This window comes from Abramis brama, assembly GCF_963993115.1.
Source record: "Abramis brama genome assembly, chromosome: 11".
Lineage (NCBI taxonomy): Eukaryota > Metazoa > Chordata > Actinopteri > Cypriniformes > Leuciscidae > Abramis > Abramis brama.
The window spans coordinates 34,449,247-34,467,794 of NC_139973.1; the positions used below are offsets into that span (position 1 = coordinate 34,449,247).

An 18,548-nucleotide genomic window follows, 5' to 3' on the forward strand; every position below is an offset into this window, starting at 1 on the left:
AAACCAGGATACTTCCTTAAAAAATTAAGTTAACGAACGTCATGCACGTGATGCTTTAAAACCTAATTTTGCTAACTGCAGTAGAACTGGCATGAAACATCAGAACATCTACTGTGATTCACAGGATGGACTAATATGTGACGGCGTAGATAAGGGCATACTGTCAAAGAGCTTAGTATTGTACAAGCCATGTGGAGCATAAATAAAATACTGGATGTTCTCTGCAGCGAACGGGAATGAACGGAAACTCGATCCAGCGACCGGCGCTCTAATCACACAGACGCGCGCATGGAGATTAGAGGATTCAAAGAGTTTAAATCCGAAAAATAGAGTCTCATTAGCGGAGAATCCTCCTGCATATCAAACATCAGAAAATCAGCCCCCTGACCTTTCACCACAGAGATGACTTACGCACTTAAGTGAACTTTACCTTATAAAAGTCTTATTGAGACTCATAGATGCATTATGTGGAAGAGGGCTTCTTAAATGACAGCACGTACTTTGAATTAAAGAAAGTAATGAAAGAGATGCAGGCATTGAGAATTAGAGAAGGGGAAATTGATTCATGTAGACTAAATAAATCTGAACAACTTTTAATAGCAACTGTTAATATATAGTAGCAATAACAATTATTAAACATCTCGCATAAAAAAACACCAATATTTTTCATAGCAGTATTGCACTCATTATGAAACAAACCTGGGCAATTTATCCTGATGAGGGGAAATCCACATTTTCAGTCATGATAAAATAATTCTGGAATGCATTTTTTTCATAGTATAAGGATAATACTTCTATACCTATAAAAAAGTAACCTCTTCAGTAAATCAAAACTATTTAAAACTATTGAAAAAGACCACGAGGAACAACTACAGTTGTCATTCTTGAAATCAAAACATTTAAAATGTGCTTGACATGATTTGAAAAAAACAAGGACACATTCACTCACAGGAAAAAGCCACCATTTTTCTCCTAAATGCAAAGCTAACTGAAAGCCAGTAGGATTGTTCGATGATGAATGAATCTAAGATACATTGGCACCCAAATGAGTGCTTAATATTTGACTTATCTAATAGATAATATAGCAATATACCATTACATAAGTAATAAGACATTTCTGTCATCCTTATTACAGGTAATATCTGAAGTAAAAATTTAAATGCAATTATAGAAAACCCTTGGTAGCAAAAACAAATTTTTCTTGAAAAGAAAAAGAAAAGAAACCTAAATACTAAGCAAAAACAGCAACACTGGTTACAGACAGTTCTACCCAATCTAGTTCTCAAGTAATCCTTGGATAAAGGCACATAGGAAGGAATTATTAAGCAATTACCCAGCAGTTAAATGTAAAATATGCAATTCCATCTTGTTCACCAAGCATGTCACTACAGTTACAGGGCAGAGTCCGAAACCAAACCATTTACCTAGTTACATATTTTATCCTTCATAGTTTCCCACTTGAATGTAAAGCACAGGTGTTTGTGTGTGTGTGTGTGTGTGAGAGAGAGAGAGAGTACTTGTCTGCGTGTGCTTGTTCACACAGATTGAGTGTCCATCCGTAACGGAGAGCAAGCGGAGCGCCTGTAGTGTGGTGTGGTGTCTGTGCCAGGTTGCAGAGTGGGTACATGAGTGGCATTGAACGCAGAACCAATGCTGAAGCCAGAGCAGCACACGGAGAAACAGCCAAGGCCAAATGTAGAGGCATCTCACTTGAAGCACGCGGAGAACAACTTAATAATTGCATCCCTACATAAAAACAAACAGCCAAAGGTAAACAAACGCCAAAGCCAAAAACAGAGATTACTAAAAGTGTCTTTTTTTTGGCTTTGAGAGAATGACAGCTTTGATCTGAAGACCTTATTTTAGTCTAATAGGCACTTTGATGAATTGCAACACTGATATTTTAAAAAGGAAATGGTAGATTTTCACAATTTTACATTTATATATACCATATCATGCATAATACTACTAGAATAACACTAAAAACACTACTAAATTGATAGAACTACTAGAATAAGTTCAGATTAATTGGGCCACTGACAGTCTTTGCCTTTTGTAATAACTTTTTATTGGTTGCTATATCTCTGAACTAGTTTATTTGCATCTTCATAAATGACTGTCGATTTCCATTTGTGCCATTTTTTTTTAATGTATGGTTTAGAAAATATAAAGTAACCCACCTTGCAAATGGAATGTAGGATAAGCTATACCTGCAAAATAAAAGGGACGTAATTTAAATACAGACAAATAAGTAATATTTGTGAGCTATTACACACACACACCGTGTATATATATATATATATATATATATATATATATATAGTGTGTGTGTGTGTGTGTGTGTGTGTGTGTGTGTGTGTGTGTGAGAGAGAGAGAGAGAGAGAGAGGAGAGAGAGAGAGAGAGAGAGAGAGAGAGAGAGAGAGAGAGAGAGAGAGAGAGAGAGTAAATGCTGTAAATGCACTGTCTCCGTGACAGTCATAGGCTTTATAAACATTTTTAAAAAATAGTTTACCTTTTTATAATTACTCAGTTATTTTGTGCTCCCATACTCAGTGGGAAGCAGGAATCTGAGAGTGTGATATTTGAAGTGTATCGGTGAAATAAATCACTAGAAGTTAGCACTATCCTGCATTGATTTTGGAAACACTCAAATAACTAGATGTACCGCATGGCGGTACAAAATATGACCGCCGCTCAGGCCTGCACTGGCTTTCCACAAAAAGAAATGACGTGGAGCAATTTGGCTGTATTGCGTGTTTATGTATATACCTAAAACCTGTGTGTGTGTGTATGTGTGTGTGTGTGTGTGTGTCTGTGCGTGTATGTATGCGTGCGTACATGTGTGTGCGCGTGTGTGTTTGTGTCTGTGCATGTGGATTTGTATGTGTGTGTGTATGGGTGTGTGTCTGTGCGTGTGGATGTCAGTGTGTGTGCATGCTTGCGTTTGTTTGTATTCCTGCATGTGTGTGTGTGACAGTTAGGGTTGCCAACTTCAGAAAAGGAAAATGCGGGACAATCGTGGTTATTTATAGGAAAATGAGGGACACTCAAAATATTTGTACTGTATCACACAGTGTACGTCATTTCAGTGTCTGCAGTTAAGTTTGTGTTTAAAAGGTTATCAGACATAAACACATTTGTATTGCTTAACCTATTTATGTATTTAATTCTAAAAATAATTTTAATGTCATACATGAAAAAAGTCACATTACAAACAAACCATAGTTCAAAATAACAGCATTTATCTAAAATAGAAAGCTTTTTTAACATTATACACTAGGCTTACAGTTCAAAAGTTTGGGGTTAGTAAGATTATTTTTTGGGAAAAAAAATAAAGAAAGTAATTGCCTACTTTTATTCAGCAAGGATGCATTACATTAATCAAAAGTGACAGTTAAGATAATGTTACAAAAGCTTTCTATGTACTTTCTAAAAGCTTTAAATCATTAATCAGAAATGTTTTTTGAGCATATTATTCCCTCAGGTAGATTACATGTTTTCTTGCGTGGCTGGATGTTAGACTCATGAACAATAATCACGTTGTTTGCAATCGCCAAAATTGATTAGCAGAAATCAAAACGTGGACAGTGAAAGGAAATTACCGTTAGCGCAAGACGAGTCCGGCTTGAAGCGGAAGCGACCAGACGGCAGAGGATGTTCGCAAATCAAACAATGATTTGTCTCAAAACAGTGATTAAAAAAAGCTGTGATTGGATGATGACAGGTGTCGGTGATCATTCTCAAGTGTCGTGGTCAGCACTGCTGCTGTTGCTGTTGTATCAGTCAGTGGTTTATCAGCTTGTCAAAAAACGGGACACGGGAGGTCACGCAAGGGACAAATAAATTAGGCCCAAAATGCGGGACGTCCCGCCTAATTCGGGACAGTTGGCAACCTTAGTGACAGTATCATCCTAAACCAGCAACCCTTCGCTCAACACCACCATCTACAGGCCGATGAGTGTACAGTCACTAAATGTGCACATAAATGAATTTATTTTATACCCCCCCATGGATGAAATTCTACGAAACTTAGCATACCCCCAGAGGATGTCAAGTTAATCATACACATGAAATGTGGTGCAGTTCTGAACATCTCAACTGAAGATAGGGGCGATTAAAGCAGAATAATATTGCATTTTCATTTTTTATGGGAGGGGCGCAAATCACAAATGAGTGATTATGGGCTAGGTTGATGTGGGCCCTTAAGAGCAACATACCATAAAAATTTCTTCATCCTCGGTGCCACGGTTCAGGTAGTTATTTAGGAAAAACTGCATTTTTTGGGTTTGGGGGGGCCCAGCGCGGGGGGGGGAGTGGCCCCCGGGGACCAAACGAAATTTTTCCGTAAAAGTCTAGTGGGGCTACATGCCCACCAAATTTCATGTTCCCCGGTGTTTCGGTGTCCCTGGTATCGTTGACGAAAAATTCAGTAGATGACGGGAAAAAAAAAAAACTTTGACAATCCCTATATGACCGCTTTCATAATAATAATCTCCGATTACAGTGGTCTCAATGTGTGTGTGTGAGAGAGAGAGAGAGAGAGAGAGAGAGAGAGAGAGAGAGAGAGAGAGAGAGAGAGAGAGAGAGAGAGAGAGAGAGAGAGAGAGTGAGTAAGTGTAAGTAAAAGTGAGAACTCTTGAATAGCCTATATATTTAGTGTGTGTGTGTGTGTGTGTAACTACAGCTTACAGTAACTTGAGCTATCTGGATTCTTACCATGTAAAAGCCAAAAACTGGAGGATACAGAACAGCAGAGCAAGGCCTTTATTCTTCCACTAAAAAAAAAAAAAAAAAGATAATCAAATAATCAAGCAAAATTGAAAAAAACATTGTATTACATATTATGACACCAACTTTATTAGGCTAGCAAATCATAATCATGTTAAATAAGAAACCAACTTACCCAAAAGGCAGCACAAAAGGTTAGCACCAGGCATGTCTTTAAAAACACAAATGTCAGTTCAGTTTACAGAAAAAGGCCACAAATTATAAGACAAGATAAGAAATACTGAATCTTTCTTTATGCATTACAGTCTATTATATTTGTGTATGTGTGTGTATTCTTACAATCATAATGCCAGTTGCCAGAGCTCTCGTCTTGTCACACATCCTCTTGAGTTGCTTTAATGGACCCATTAAGAACATAGTGCTGAAAAGAATCCACACCCAAAGAACCTCAGCATTGACTTACAGATTCTTATAGATGCTATCAATGTGTTCGATTACTATCCTGTATAAAATCCTGAAGTATAAACCTGTTAGGAATTTTTTGAGCTATTAAAGGTCTCCCAGACCCAGAAAACAACATATAAAGAGGTTTACAATCAACCATATTTATGAGATAATATATTAAATGTTTTATTACTTTCTACTTGATGGTTATCACATTTTAGAGTTACTAAATCAATTCATTTGTTAAAAATGTTTTTTTTTAAAGTCAGTATTTGTCACAGGCCACATGCCAGTGCAAACATTGTCTATTATAAACAGTGACACGCCTTGGTTGAGATCAAATCAAAGGTGGGGAGATAAAGATGCATGACTCACCTCAAAAGAGAAGCAATATTACCTAAACTGTAAAAGACTGCAAAGAGTGTCAGTCCGTTTCCCGGAACCCAGAGCAAGCAGGTCCCCTGAATAACAAAAGTAAGGAAAGATAATACGTTCGACTATTGTATATACTAACAAAATTATTAAACCATATAAGACTATTTGTGCTCTCGTCTTACCAAAATTGAACACAAGACGCCCGACACAAAGCACGCGAGGAATCCCTTGACGCGCGTGCCCCATCCCAGTGTTGACGCTTCATTCGCTGCCTAAAACAACGTTGTTGTTGTTGTTATATTCAGAAAATTATTTAAATCATCTTGATATTCATAAATAGACCGATTTTAAGTTTTTGCGAATGACAGTCGGGTAAACACGCAGTCAACAAAACACGTAGCAAAAGTCTAGATTCTCAAAACGAAACCACAACACTGTGTATTCTGAGTAAACATAAACTTAATAGCGAATAAAACCGAGTTCTAACTCAGACTGTCAAACGCAACTACCTGCAGTACGTTGAGGTCGTCATTGCCATCTTGGCCACTTAAAACTTTCTTTAATTTGTCCATTAAGGTTGAGATTGACTGGTTTAAAAAACAATCCAAAAAAGATGTGTCAAGTTGAAAAAAAACCTGTCTCGAAGCTACTTTGTTCAAGTAAATTTGTATTGATTCGTTCCTTTTCCTGTTTGGTAGTGTAACAGGTGCACAATATAACTTCCGTGTGTGTAGCCACGGTAACGATTGCGCGACGTCATGACGTTCGACGTACTGAATCGACACACACTGTACTGAAACTGTTTTGTTTGCACTAATTGGTCACCCATTATTATGCTCTCATTGTGCATTACATTCAACACCGATGGGATAAAGTGGACATTAGGATGTTTGTAGACAATACATGCAGACAAGTGAATAAGAGATGTGTAAAAAGTATTAAGAATTTAGACTTGAGTGAAAGTATGAAAAGGAAGCACAAAAACAGATTAACTTAATAAAAACTGTGCAAAATAACCCGTTTAACCACTATTTTCTCAATGTCATGTTCTATGTAAGGCTCTTAGACACATCAGATGTGAAATTGTTATCGTGTAATAGCCTAATGCACACTAAATAATTGTTTAAACCCTGATCACAGACAGTGTTTGAGTCAAGGTCTTCTTCAATGATAAATACAACTTACTTGCTTTGGGCCAAAGTGCATGATGAATACAGAACCAATTACAATTCCGTTGAAATCTGTTTTATTGGCTGTTTTCAACAAAATTGTTGTAAACTTCACAGGAACGTTAGTTTAGTAAGACTCATTATGCATATTTTCAATACAATAATAAATCCATGTAAGGATGACCAGTGAAATACAGTGTGAACTCAGTACAAATGAAGTACAAATTCCCAAATATATATACTTCCTTAAGTATAGTAAAGAAGCACAAGTACACACATAGACAATGCAAGCCTACTTTTTGGTTGAAAGCATTACATTAGTAACATGTTTTGTAAAACAGAACTTTTTGATTTAAATATCAAGTATGCCTACTCCAAACTACTTACAAATAGGTGCATTTTACAATTTTACATTTTCATGCAACTTGTTCAGTTTGCTTAGATGTACGCAGAAAAAGATAACCATGATAGAAAATAACAATCATTTTCTTAATATGTAAATACAGTTACAAAAATCAATTGGCCTATGTCCAGAGAGATGTTCTGCCCATCTGTTTCTCCTGGATAAATCAAATGACCACCTTTTTTAGAAAATAGCTGTTTCTTTCATATCCATCGTCAGTTGTCCACATCATGTAACCATCCTGTAAAAGCTGATGTCCAAGGTAGTTTGAATGGGTGCTGGAAGAGCTCAGGGCACTATTACTCTGGTAGATGTCCAGTATAGGGGCTCTGGCATGGCAACATGCTTTTGACATGTGGGACAGGTCTGCTTGCTCCACAGCCACTCCTCTATGCACTAAACCAGCAAAAGGGGCACAATATCCAATTACATTCAGATGTTCTGTACAGTGCTTTCAACAACATATACTAAAGCAGCTTTACAAAGGACAGTATCTCAATACCCAAGAGAACAAGCCACATGGGACAAGCCACATTCTCCCCAACCAAAGATGGTTAGGGAGAATGAGGAAGAACTCTTAGGAGAAAACAATGGCTCACCAGCTACAGGAAGTTAAAATGTAGAATAGTAACTAATCTGAAATGTCCTGATTTCTGGGCCATTTATGTTATAATACATAATAATAATACATTTCTGACGTTGAATCGGACCATTTATAATACCTAAGCCAGCTACCAGTTTATAAAGTCTGAACCTTTACCTCACTGTGGAAGCTGTGGGAACAGTGAAGCTCTCTGATACCTCCTCCTCCTTTGCGTAGGTTGTCATGACAGATCAGACACAAACTGTCCGCATCACTCTACAAAACAAACACCAGATTATATCAACCAACTGAATTTGTTTCACCCCACATTATATTTGAACAGCAATACAAAAATGCAATTCCATTTTACATTTTTTGTGACCTGTCCATTTAATTAAAATGATAGTTCTCCCAAAAATAAAACAACTTTGGACCCCATTGACTTTTATTGGATGGACTAAAAACACGGAAACATCTATCTAAATATCGTCTTTTGTGTAAAAAATAATACATTTTTATCCAAGTTTGTTTTAGAGAAAATAATTAATAGGATGTGAATGTGAATAAGAGAGGTGTAAAAGTATTAAGAAAGTATTTTTTTGTGGAATACTGCAATATTTATTATAAATGATTTATCTGTGCATGCATACCATTATGTTTTTGAAAATTCATGTCGCCTCATAATCTTTAATCAACATAAGTTCCCCTCCCTTTCTCAGCGACATCTCTTCTCTTCTGTAATGATGTGTTTACTGTCAAGAGGGTGGGACAACCTGTCACTCACATGACATCACAGTCAAGTCAAGTCATGTCACCTTCATTTATGTAGCACTTTTAACAATATAGATTGTTTCAAAGCAGCTTTACATTTATAATAGGAAATTAAAGTAACAGAGATTAAAGTAACTAGAATAAAGTTATTGTCCAGCTAAAGTTAGTTTTGATTGATTCACTTCCGTCACAACGATCATTAGTTATTAACTTAGGGGTCGCTAACACGACACTGTTCTAACAGAAAACTCTTAAGTTCTCTCTGTGCAAACTTTAAAAACGCGAACCTGTGAGAATGCTTTCTAAGGCACTAAACCATTTAGTGCTTTGTAAGTAATCAGCAATATTTAAAAATTTATATAATGTTTATTAGGGAGCCAATGCAGTGTTGACAGAACGGGGCTAAAATGGTCATACTTCCTGGTTCTGGTAAGAACTCAAGCTGCTGCGTTTTGGACCAGCTGTAGTTTGTTTATTAAGCGTGCAGGGCAACCACCCATAATAGCATTACAATAATCTAGCCTTGATGACATGAACGTATTAACTAATTGTTCTGCATTTGTCAATGAGAGCATTATGACATAATTTAGATATATTTTTAAGATGGAAAAATGCGGGTTTACAGATACTAGACACGTGACTTTCAAATGAAAGATTGGTATCAAGGAGCACACCTAGGTTCCTAACCGACGACGAAGACTTGACAGAGCAGCCATCAAGTGTTAGACAGTATTCTAGGTTATTACGTGAGAACGTTTTTTGTCCAATAATTAGAATCTCTAATTTAGAATCTCTAATCTAGTTTTTTTAGAATTAAGTAGTAGGAAATCCAATTTTTTATGCTATGCATTCCGTTAATTTTGTGAATTGATAAGTTTCGTCAGGGCATGAAGAAATACGTGAAGAAGTAGGTCCTGACATGTGTTGTCTAATTCCAATAGAGTTAAGAATGTCTTAAAATGCCATTCCCAATGCATATTTTTCGTTATCTACATGTATATTAAAATCACCAACAATTATGACTTTATCTGCAGCCAGTACTAACTCTGATAGAAAATCAATCAGCAAATTCTTTGATAAAGTCTGTATGGTGCCCTGGTGGCCTGTAGACAGTAGCCAGCACAAATCTCAAACGTGATTTATCATTTTACACTAGATAGTGTTACATTAAGCACCAACACTTCAAAATAATTATATTTAAAACAAGACTTCTCAGTAATTCTGAAGATATTACTATATATTACAGCAACACCTTCCTCTTTGCCTTTCAGACAAGGATCATGTTTATAACAGTAATATTGGGGGGTGGACTCATTTAAAGTAATGTAATCGTCTGGTTTTAGCCAAGTTTCTGTCAAACACTAGCCTGGATGCCAGCCAAACTTAGCCCCGCCCACAACATTTGAGGTTGGGAAGTTCGGTCTGGACTTGATCCGTTGTGGAGCAACTATGCTCGAACCAGAGCTGTTCAGACCAATCAAATTGTCAGGGCGGGCTTTATACGATGATGTCAACAGTAACGTAATCATCCACGTCACCACAATTTTTTTTGAATTTGTTTACAACAAAGATGCCGCCTTTGCGTCTGTTATAGAAGATATCGACAGCGCATTAATTTTAAAAGAGGAACAGAGAACCGCGATCAAGGCATTTGTCGATCGGAAAGATGTTTTTGCCGCCCTTCCTACGGGATTCTGCAAAAGTTTAATTTATCAGCTGGCCCCGATGGTCGCTAAGAAGATGGGGCGCAATGAAAACCCTGTGGTCATTGTGGTTTCTCCGTTGCTCTGATTGGTTGTAGGTCTATCCAATTGAGTGCAGAGGCATTTTCTTTCCTGGTTCGGTTGAAACACGCCCCATAATCACAGCCCAATGGAGACTCATATTCTGACTAGAATCTGAGTATGACGATGTCAGGCTAGTCAAACACAGCACATCTAGGTTATAATCTGTAATCATATCATTAACAATAAGTGCTTTTGAAGTAAGGGATCGAATATTCAACAACCTGAGTTTTATCATTTGTTCATCCGTATTATATCTGTTTTTTATTTGTTGAAATTTTTACCCTTAAATGGGTTTAGGAGTTTTTTGTATGTCCTAATTCGGGGAACAGACACAGTCTCTATTGATGATATCTAGGTGAAAGAGGCTCTATGTGATGGGATTTATCTGACCTCAGTGACGTGAGACAGCTAGCAGACGGTCGGTTTAGCCAGTCTGTCTGCTTCCTGACTATGTGCCAAGACTATGTGCCATATTACTAGAGAGAAGAGCAGCACCATCCCAGGAGGGATGAATACCATCTCTTTTCAACAGGTCAGGTTTACCCCAAAAACTTTTCCAATTGTCTATGAATTCTATATTATTTTGCGGACACCACTTAGACAGCCAGCCATTGAGTGAGCACAGTCTACTAAGTATATCATCACTCCTGCGAACAGGAAGGGGGCCAGAGCAAATTACTGTGCCTGACATCGTACTTGCGAGTTCACACAACTCTTTAACGTGTGTGAACTCGCACTCACAGCAATAGCAAACCACAACCATCCAAATCAATTCCCCATGGACAAAGTCAAGTTCCGTTCTACATTTTTTCTAGTTTGAGAAGCTGTTTCACTCATATGTACATCATAACAGGGGAAAAAAAGACTATCAAATATTTTTTTTCACGTCGACTTTAAAACTCACAAACACAATATATTCAAACATATTTAAGTGAAAGAAAGAAAAAAGTAAGAAAACAACAACCCTGTTGTGTAAAAAAAAACTGCTGAAAATTAGATTTAAGATTAGCTCAACAGGTTGTTTGCTGTTTGTTTTGAGCTTTATTTATTTAGTTTTTAGCTGCGTGTTATTACGCGTTGTACATGCACTGATACGGCCTCAGATTTCTCTAGCCTTGCCAAAGCACTGTATCATGACAGAATACAATTATCTTATCTCATGTTCGTTTATCTAAATGTCCCTGAGATTAAATAACCTATTGGCAATCATTCACATCTTTACCTATTATAAAGCAAAATCATATGAATCACACCAACCAGAGACATGACATTGCGGCTCCTAAATCTGGCTTTTCTCTCCAGAGACTCGTGCACCTCAGGGATGGTAGGGATGGCATGTGGGTGTCTTTCACATGTGCTGCCCTTGGTTTGCATTCCTGCCTCATTATTGCCAACATGGCTGGAGCGAGAGCACGGCCTGGCCTCACCGCTCTGAAGCCGGTGGCTCAGGTGAGCTGGGCTTGGGGCCACGGTGGCAGAGTGCAGGCGGCTCAGATGCATCGCGTTCAGCTGAGCCTGAAAAATATGCATGCATAAATAAAGGCACATACAGATTATTTTGCATTGCATTTGAAATTATAACAATAACAGTATAACAATCATGACAACTCTCTGAATAGTTTTAGCATGCTATTGAAAATGGCAATGTTAATGTATTAGATCTTGGTGGTCTAGATCTGCTACGCAGATGCAGATGATCTTGATGCAGATGCAGAGCAAAAAGAAAAACTAATGTTAGCCTGTCTGAAATATCTGACTCTTTACTACTGACTACTACTTTAATGAGCACTGGAAGGTAAATTCAAGATAAACTCTTCTTAGAGTTTAGATTATGCAAAAGGTGTCCTGCTTTGATCTCTGATGTCACTAATCTGTAAATCAAAATGAAAATTTAGCATTTTCACAGCTGTGAGATGCACCTTTTGATTTGCAACCTGAATTGTTTTTATGTACAAAATGTGACATTTTAATGATGATTCATAATTGTATTGCGTCTTCATTCCTGTAAGGCAAATTGTGTAGATTTATGCAAACATGATGATTGCAAACATTATCATGTTCGCAAAAGCATCATTATTTAGCTGAAGAATAATTTAACAAATCACTGACGTTAAAATAATTAGTTTTAGCTTCAGACCTGTCAAATAAAAAAAAGAGAAATAAAAATGTAATTCAGTTGAATAGTTCATAAACTGTACGTTAACACTGTAAACTTTTTTAAACATATTTTAAGTTTTGCATAAACTTTTATATACATACATAATGGATGTAAGCTTAAAAATAAGAGAATAAACAGAAAAAAGATGAAAATAAAATGACAAATTTACTAAAGAGGGAAGAGAAATAAACTGCTAAACTGTGGAAAAGCCCCTAACAAGCAAGTGTGGCTTTGAGTTACTATTTAAAAGTGTTAATTGAATCAACTGCTCGTGGGCTGCCTGTAAGACAAATCCACAGCTTGGCCCCATAGCTACTGGTGTCTTTCTACACACACACACACACACACACACACAAACTTGTATTGTGTACTGACCGGGCATGGAAGGGAAGCTCTGCGACTGGCCATTGATCGACTTGGAATGGGGATATCCCAACTGCTCTTCCTCTCAGCTTCCGGCTCCTCTTCCTCTTGTTCTTCTTCTTCTTCTTCCCCCTTCTCCTCTACATCTTCCTGACCTTCATATCCTCCCTGCAATGTTGTAAAGATTTCATCCTCCTCTTCCTCGTTCTCCATGTTAAACAGCTGTATTTATCTCCAGTCCCTGAGACGAATACCTAGAAAGAGAAACTGTGAGGGGCCGAAGCTGTGCGACTGGGTTCTGGACAGGCCTTGGATTGCTGATTAAGCCTCTGTAATAAGATCCCCTGGTTTTCTTATCCCATCTGTTTCCTCTGTGGCTCTAAGCCTCACAGAGACTACACAGCAACCGAATGCAGGCTCCTTTAACTCCTGAGTAATCTGTTTAGGAGGAAGGTGGGGACTTGAAACAGGAGGGAGGGGATTCTCAAAGCTCTCTGGAAGCATTTTGCTCCAGATCTGTTTAGAATGTTCTAAATACTTTCTAGGGCTGCACGATATATCGAAATTACAATATCTGAACAAGTGTGCGCACAGAAAGCTGCCTCTCGGACAGCGTGCGAACCCCAATTGAGTTCTGTTTAGCGGCTTGTTGCACTCGATCAAATACACACACTGCTATGTCAAAATGCTTAGTCTTAGTGTCTTATTCTTGTAAACATACTCGGTCATGTCTGAAGTGAATGCAAAAAATGATCGGATACTGTTTCTTACTTGAATGCTACTGTTAAATAGATCTAATGTACTATAAACCTACCTGAAAAACTTAAAGCACTTTTAATCTGTTTTATTATACCTGTCCTATTGTTTGTAATTTGCCTCTTTGTTCTTATTTTTAATTACAAAGATAAATTAAGATAACTAAAACACTGCTGTTCATTTTCAGAAGTTGTAGTGAAGCTTTCTTTTCCCAGAAGGAATGTGAAACATATATATTGGTCATATTATTTTCAGTTTTTCAATATATGTAAATATAATTTAAATTGTTTTAACACACTTTTAACACATTTTTGTACCTATTTAACAATATATCACATTTTCCCCTCATACTTTGGATACTGCATACTATACTCTAATGCAATCACTATACTCTAATTACACCCAGGTCTGTCTCTGCATGGTATAAAAATGTTGCCCAAGAAACAAATTCTGATTTTGTCTTGGAATTAATTTATAAAAATAAAAAAAAAACATGTTTTTATTTACCTCATTCACTCTACACAAACAAACTGAGTGTGAAAGGCATCAGTGAACGGGATTATCACTTAAGATACTATAAATGTTAAGCACCTTAGAAAGTGCAATCACAGGCGCCATCTAAAATTAGACCCAACAGATACATAGATGTAACCCACGTGGACTAAAAGCCAAACAGAGCATCAACAATAGATGAAGTCATGACAAGTCATCGGATCTTACTAAAATTAAGCGTGACTCATTGGACAGGTAATGCTATATAATCTATTGAGCCACTTAGTCTTTGATTATAGAAATATGGCTTTTCCATTTGATTCAAACATCCAAGAAAAAGCAGGAAATACATTTAGTTCTTTGACATTTTTAAAGATTGATGTAACAATGAAATTGCAAGTAACATTTTGAAGCATGTATCTTCTAATCTAAACAAACAAGAACCTAAATATTGCCTCTAGATGGCAGCAATGCACAAAACATTTTTTTACCCTTCACAGTTTAGGGACCGTCATAAAAGACTGGAAAATTATTCAAATGTAAACATACAACGCTATCATTATAATGTGCATAAAGATGATACATTTTATGTAATACACCATTTTTATGTAACATCATTTGTGGCATTTTTCAGGATCAAGTCTCTTTTAAGAGTGTTTGATTGAGTCCAATAACCAGCTGGGAGAACTCATTGCTGAAAGCCCCCACAAAATCTGCACAGATGATGTTAAAACATGTTTTGCTTGAGCCTGGACACTGGTGCTTGACCCAGTTCAAAAGCAGACTATAGGAGCTCAGGGTCATGCTTTGCAATGACTGGCATGGATGAGAAACTATATACCTGGCATCCTCAGTTAGGTTCAGACCAGCAGCAAAAAACTTTTCTGAAAAAAAAAAAAAAAATGTGTGTGCAATTATTTAAGAAAAAACAACCTTTAACGAAAGATATTATCTTTCTTTCCTAATCATTTGGTGCAATTTGAACTCAGTTCCTTATTGTGACTGACCTGGTCTCCCTTCTTCTTTTTTCTCCTCCAGGTAGGATACGACACGATTTGGATCTGATGTGTTTGCCCACCAGTATTCAAAGCTGGGCCACAGTTCCTCCTGTCCAGAAGCAGCTGAGTCATCATATGACAGAATCACTTGATAACTGTGATCCCAACACTCCTTTAGTGAGGGTGTGACCTGAAATAACACAACAAGGGAATTACAGGGGAGATAGTGAATAACAGCGAATAAATCTGTTCATCGTATAAAGTGATCAAGTCTCTTCAGAAAATCTGGACTAAACCACTCAATTCATATGAATTCGTTTTACGATCTCTTTATGAACTTTTTGAAGCGTCAAAGTGGTAGTTGCGTAGCTGTCTATGGAGGGACAGAAAGCTCTCAAATTTCATCAGATGTTCCGAAGATGAAGACAAAAAAAAAAATGTCTTACGGGTTTGGAACGACATGAGGGTGAGTAATTAATGACAGAATTTCCTTTTTTGGGTGAACTATCCCTTTAAGATTCAAGTTATTTATTAAAGCTGCAAGTGTTGTACATTAAACATACTTACATAATTGGGACAAATTTTATTGTTAAAAGTGCTTATGAGGAATTGAATGAGGTCTCTGTGTTGATCCAGGTTCATTCCATCAAAGGCAGAAAGTGCAATGATGACCACTTCCTTGGTGTGCTGGTCTAACCAGTAAGCAATATCTGAGAGCGCTTCCTGCAAATAACACAGCCAGAACACAACCATAGTTATTCTCGATTGAAATGAGGATTTAACATTCTTTTAAAATGATGATGTACCTTTACTGTGAGAAGAGAGTAGATCCCATGTGCAAAGTAGAAAACTTGATCAGGGTCTTTTATCTTATGAGCTATTCTTAGATCAAGAAACCGAATGCCTAAATCCAGCTGGTTAGAGATGCAGTTCTCCTGGATTAAAAAAAAAAAAGCCACAAAAAATGCTGTATATCATCAAATCCTGTCATAATTTATGACAGGCACAACCCTGCCATGACATTTTCTTCATCTTCTGTGGAACACAAAAGGAGGCAGCATTACAGTCTCAGTCCATTGTTGTTACAGCGAAAGTGCAATAAAGGTGACTGAGGCTGTAGTCATGATAACATTCTGCCTTTTGTGTTCCACTGAAGAAATAAATTCATACAATTTTGGATCATCATGTCTGTTACTACCTGTGTTGTTGCCCATTTGATTATACAGGGCCGAACGATACATGGAAATAATGTGTCTAACACTTGCAGCACCTTCGGCTCAGACTCTAGTACTGAGGACTGCTGATCTAAACAGTAAGTCATGGTGTCATGACTTCCTGGAAAAATAGTAAACAGATGTTGAGCATTGTTAAATAGTCAATCAGATTGTAAATAATCAATCAAAAAGACCATCAATTAATTGTAAAAAAGAATTAAAAAACACTGAAATAATCAGATTTACCGGGTATGGCGATATTCCACAGCGGGGTGTCCCAAAAACTCGAGGGCATCCCGGACATCCAGTCCGAACAGCAGCTGGAGATGCATCTTTCTTCATTCTCCATTTCTTACGTTTTTAAAGTATGAACAGTGATCCCTTAAAACACGTGTATTACTGTACATTCACAGTATCGACCAACCTCTATACTGCACATCGGACGTTGGAAAAAAACACAAAAACATTGTTTCCGCTTTTTTCTCTGTCACGTGAAGTCAGTCAGAAACACCTTGATAGATAATGCACGGAACTCCATTTAGCGTTTGACGTGATCATTATTTGTGAGATAAGAATTTGTGTTGGGGGGAAGTGTAAAGATTTCCCATAGTCATCTCGTGACACATTAATTTCTCGAATCTGAATAGGAATGACAACAATGTTAGGGACCATCTGAAAGTGTATTGTTTTTCGTTTTGTTGAAGAGACCCAACACAACACTGGCAAACACATGTAAAAAAAATTGTTTTATTTTTTGAGGATTTTAATTGTGCTATTTGTTTAAAAGATGTTTGTCATTCAAAAGTTTACAAAGATTTACATGGTAACAACCATAGATTTCCATATAAGCTGTAGCCTACCATTATAAACACATAAGCACATAAACCCAGCTAATAGGGAACATTCTCCGAATTTTGGCAAACGTTTTCTCTGAAATGTATGTTCTTCCAGTAATTTTAATTGAATGTTTGTTATCTGGTCTTTAATAATGTTCTCAAAACGCACAAAAATACATTGTTCATGGATTTTTTTTTTAAATTAAACATTTTGGTTGAACGTTTGTTTAAGGTTTTTAAAATAACCTAGGCCTACTATGAATGTTTCAGAATATTAGTAGAACAGTAACGTTCCCATAAGGTTTTCAAACTGATAAAATGTTTCCTTAATGTTCTTATAACCAAGAAAAAAGAAAAAAAACGTTTTTAAAACATTTAATTAACTGGACATTTTGAATGTTCAGAGAACATTCAGAAATAATGTTTTCATAACTTAATTGGAAGTGGGAACGTTAGTATAACGTTCTTAGAACCTATTTTTGTTAGATAGGAAGATTCTGATTCTTATCCTGTTTGAAGGAGATACCATGTTGACTCCAAAGACCTTCTCATGACCCATTGTTGAGCTGAATGATATCCTGAGCAATGCTATTCTTCACCCCAACAAAACATCCAGCAATGACGTCAATGCTTTACTTGTCAGAGCCAGAGGGTAGGCCGTCATGGTCTTCTCCTTCAAAGACTTTGTGAAGTAAAGGAGCATGTCATTCCCATTAAAAGTCAGGTTGAGACAAGAAACAAACAGTCCTTCTATGGATCAAATGGACACATTATGAGTAACACTCAAAAAGTGCTAAATTCACATTTTATGAGTTTATGAGAACCGTGAAAGATGGTTGTCATGACACATCAGAGGATACGTACCACTTGAGGCTTAGGACAGAAGGTATATTCCATTAAGCCTGTTGAATTTGATTAGCAAACAAACTCAATTATGTTCTTGTTCAGGGGAATTAAATAAAAGTGAATATTCAAAAGAAACTTGATCCATAAATGAAAACAAAAATCAGCACAGTGGTAATTTCTATTATTTTATCTAAGCTAATATTAAATAGCAATAATCATCAAAAGTATTAAATCTGTTTATCTGCATCTGTTCTTTATTGTTTGTCTACTGTATGTAAATTAGTCACTGGTAGAGTGAAGGGATGATGAGAATTGTTTTTCCCACATATTTGTTCCAGTCTGTCAGTAACGCTCTGTTTAGTTCCTGTATCCATGAAGCTCCTCCATCTGAAAAGCACAATGTGCTCTCATTGGTTGGCTGGACCAGTGTGTTCTGATTGGTCAACTGCTTCGAGTGTGTTTCGGAAATGTCAAGCCCCTTACCATTACAGCAAGTACGTGTACAAGTACATGTACGTTCCCTGCAGAAAACCCAACTACAATCGTTCAGAATATAAGAGAATAACTCTCTTTGGAGTGGACTTAGTTCTTTGCATTTTTGCGTTTTTTAACCCTTTTCATGCT

At 37.0% G+C, this 18,548-nt stretch overlaps 3 protein-coding genes across 3 annotated transcripts; all 3 read right to left on the bottom strand.

Annotated features, from left to right (window-relative positions):
* Positions 1 to 577: 577 nt before the first annotated feature.
* Positions 578 to 6,273, bottom strand: sft2d2b (SFT2 domain containing 2b). The gene is made up of 8 exons (XM_084129330.1): positions 6,058 to 6,273; positions 5,731 to 5,820; positions 5,549 to 5,634; positions 5,069 to 5,150; positions 4,905 to 4,940; positions 4,718 to 4,776; positions 2,181 to 2,210; positions 578 to 1,746 (listed from the first exon to the last, which is right to left on the bottom strand). The coding sequence occupies exons 1-8, from the start codon at positions 6,118 to 6,120 to the stop codon at positions 1,707 to 1,709; spliced, it is 486 nt and encodes a 161-aa protein (XP_083985456.1). The 5' UTR covers positions 6,121 to 6,273; the 3' UTR covers positions 578 to 1,706.
* A 504-nt stretch (positions 6,274 to 6,777) lies between these two features.
* LOC311092661 (uncharacterized protein) lies at positions 6,778 to 14,011 on the bottom strand. The gene is made up of 4 exons (XM_084129563.1): positions 12,795 to 14,011; positions 11,519 to 11,776; positions 7,881 to 7,979; positions 6,778 to 7,516 (listed from the first exon to the last, which is right to left on the bottom strand). Exons 1-4 carry the CDS (start codon positions 12,993 to 12,995, stop codon positions 7,409 to 7,411), a joined length of 666 nt encoding a protein of 221 aa, XP_083985689.1. The 5' UTR covers positions 12,996 to 14,011; the 3' UTR covers positions 6,778 to 7,408.
* On the bottom strand, positions 13,987 to 16,912 carry LOC311092659 (PI-PLC X domain-containing protein 1-like). Its single transcript, XM_084129561.1, has 6 exons — positions 16,489 to 16,912; positions 16,227 to 16,363; positions 15,835 to 15,963; positions 15,596 to 15,751; positions 15,038 to 15,218; positions 13,987 to 14,914 (listed from the first exon to the last, which is right to left on the bottom strand). Exons 1-6 carry the CDS (start codon positions 16,589 to 16,591, stop codon positions 14,667 to 14,669), a joined length of 954 nt encoding a protein of 317 aa, XP_083985687.1. The 5' UTR covers positions 16,592 to 16,912; the 3' UTR covers positions 13,987 to 14,666.
* Positions 16,913 to 18,548: the final 1,636 nt, after the last annotated feature.

Excerpts from the sequence above, each read along its gene's own strand:
- sft2d2b (XM_084129330.1), bottom strand. The coding sequence starts at position 6,120 with ATGGACAAATTAAAGAAAGTTTTAAGTGGCCAAGATGGCAATGACGAC. Across the intron at positions 5,821-6,057 it reads ACGACCTCAACGTACTGCAG|GCAGCGAATGAAGCGTCAAC; the intron begins GTAGTTGCGTTT and ends ACGTTGTTTTAG. Across the intron at positions 4,777-4,904 it reads CCTTTTGTGCTGCCTTTTGG|TGGAAGAATAAAGGCCTTGC; the intron begins GTAAGTTGGTTT and ends TTTTTTTTTTAG.
- LOC311092661 (XM_084129563.1), bottom strand. The coding sequence starts at position 12,995 with ATGGAGAACGAGGAAGAGGAGGATGAAATCTTTACAACATTGCAGGGA. Across the intron at positions 11,777-12,794 it reads GAGCTTCCCTTCCATGCCCG|GCTCAGCTGAACGCGATGCA; the intron begins GTCAGTACACAA and ends CATATTTTTCAG. Across the intron at positions 7,980-11,518 it reads GCCGCAATGTCATGTCTCTG|AGTGATGCGGACAGTTTGTG; the intron begins GTTGGTGTGATT and ends TTTGTTTTGTAG.
- LOC311092659 (XM_084129561.1), bottom strand. The coding sequence starts at position 16,591 with ATGGAGAATGAAGAAAGATGCATCTCCAGCTGCTGTTCGGACTGGATG. Across the intron at positions 15,964-16,226 it reads TCAAATGGGCAACAACACAG|GAGAACTGCATCTCTAACCA; the intron begins GTAGTAACAGAC and ends TTTTTAATCCAG. Across the intron at positions 15,752-15,834 it reads ACTCTCTTCTCACAGTAAAG|GAAGCGCTCTCAGATATTGC; the intron begins GTACATCATCAT and ends TGTTATTTGCAG.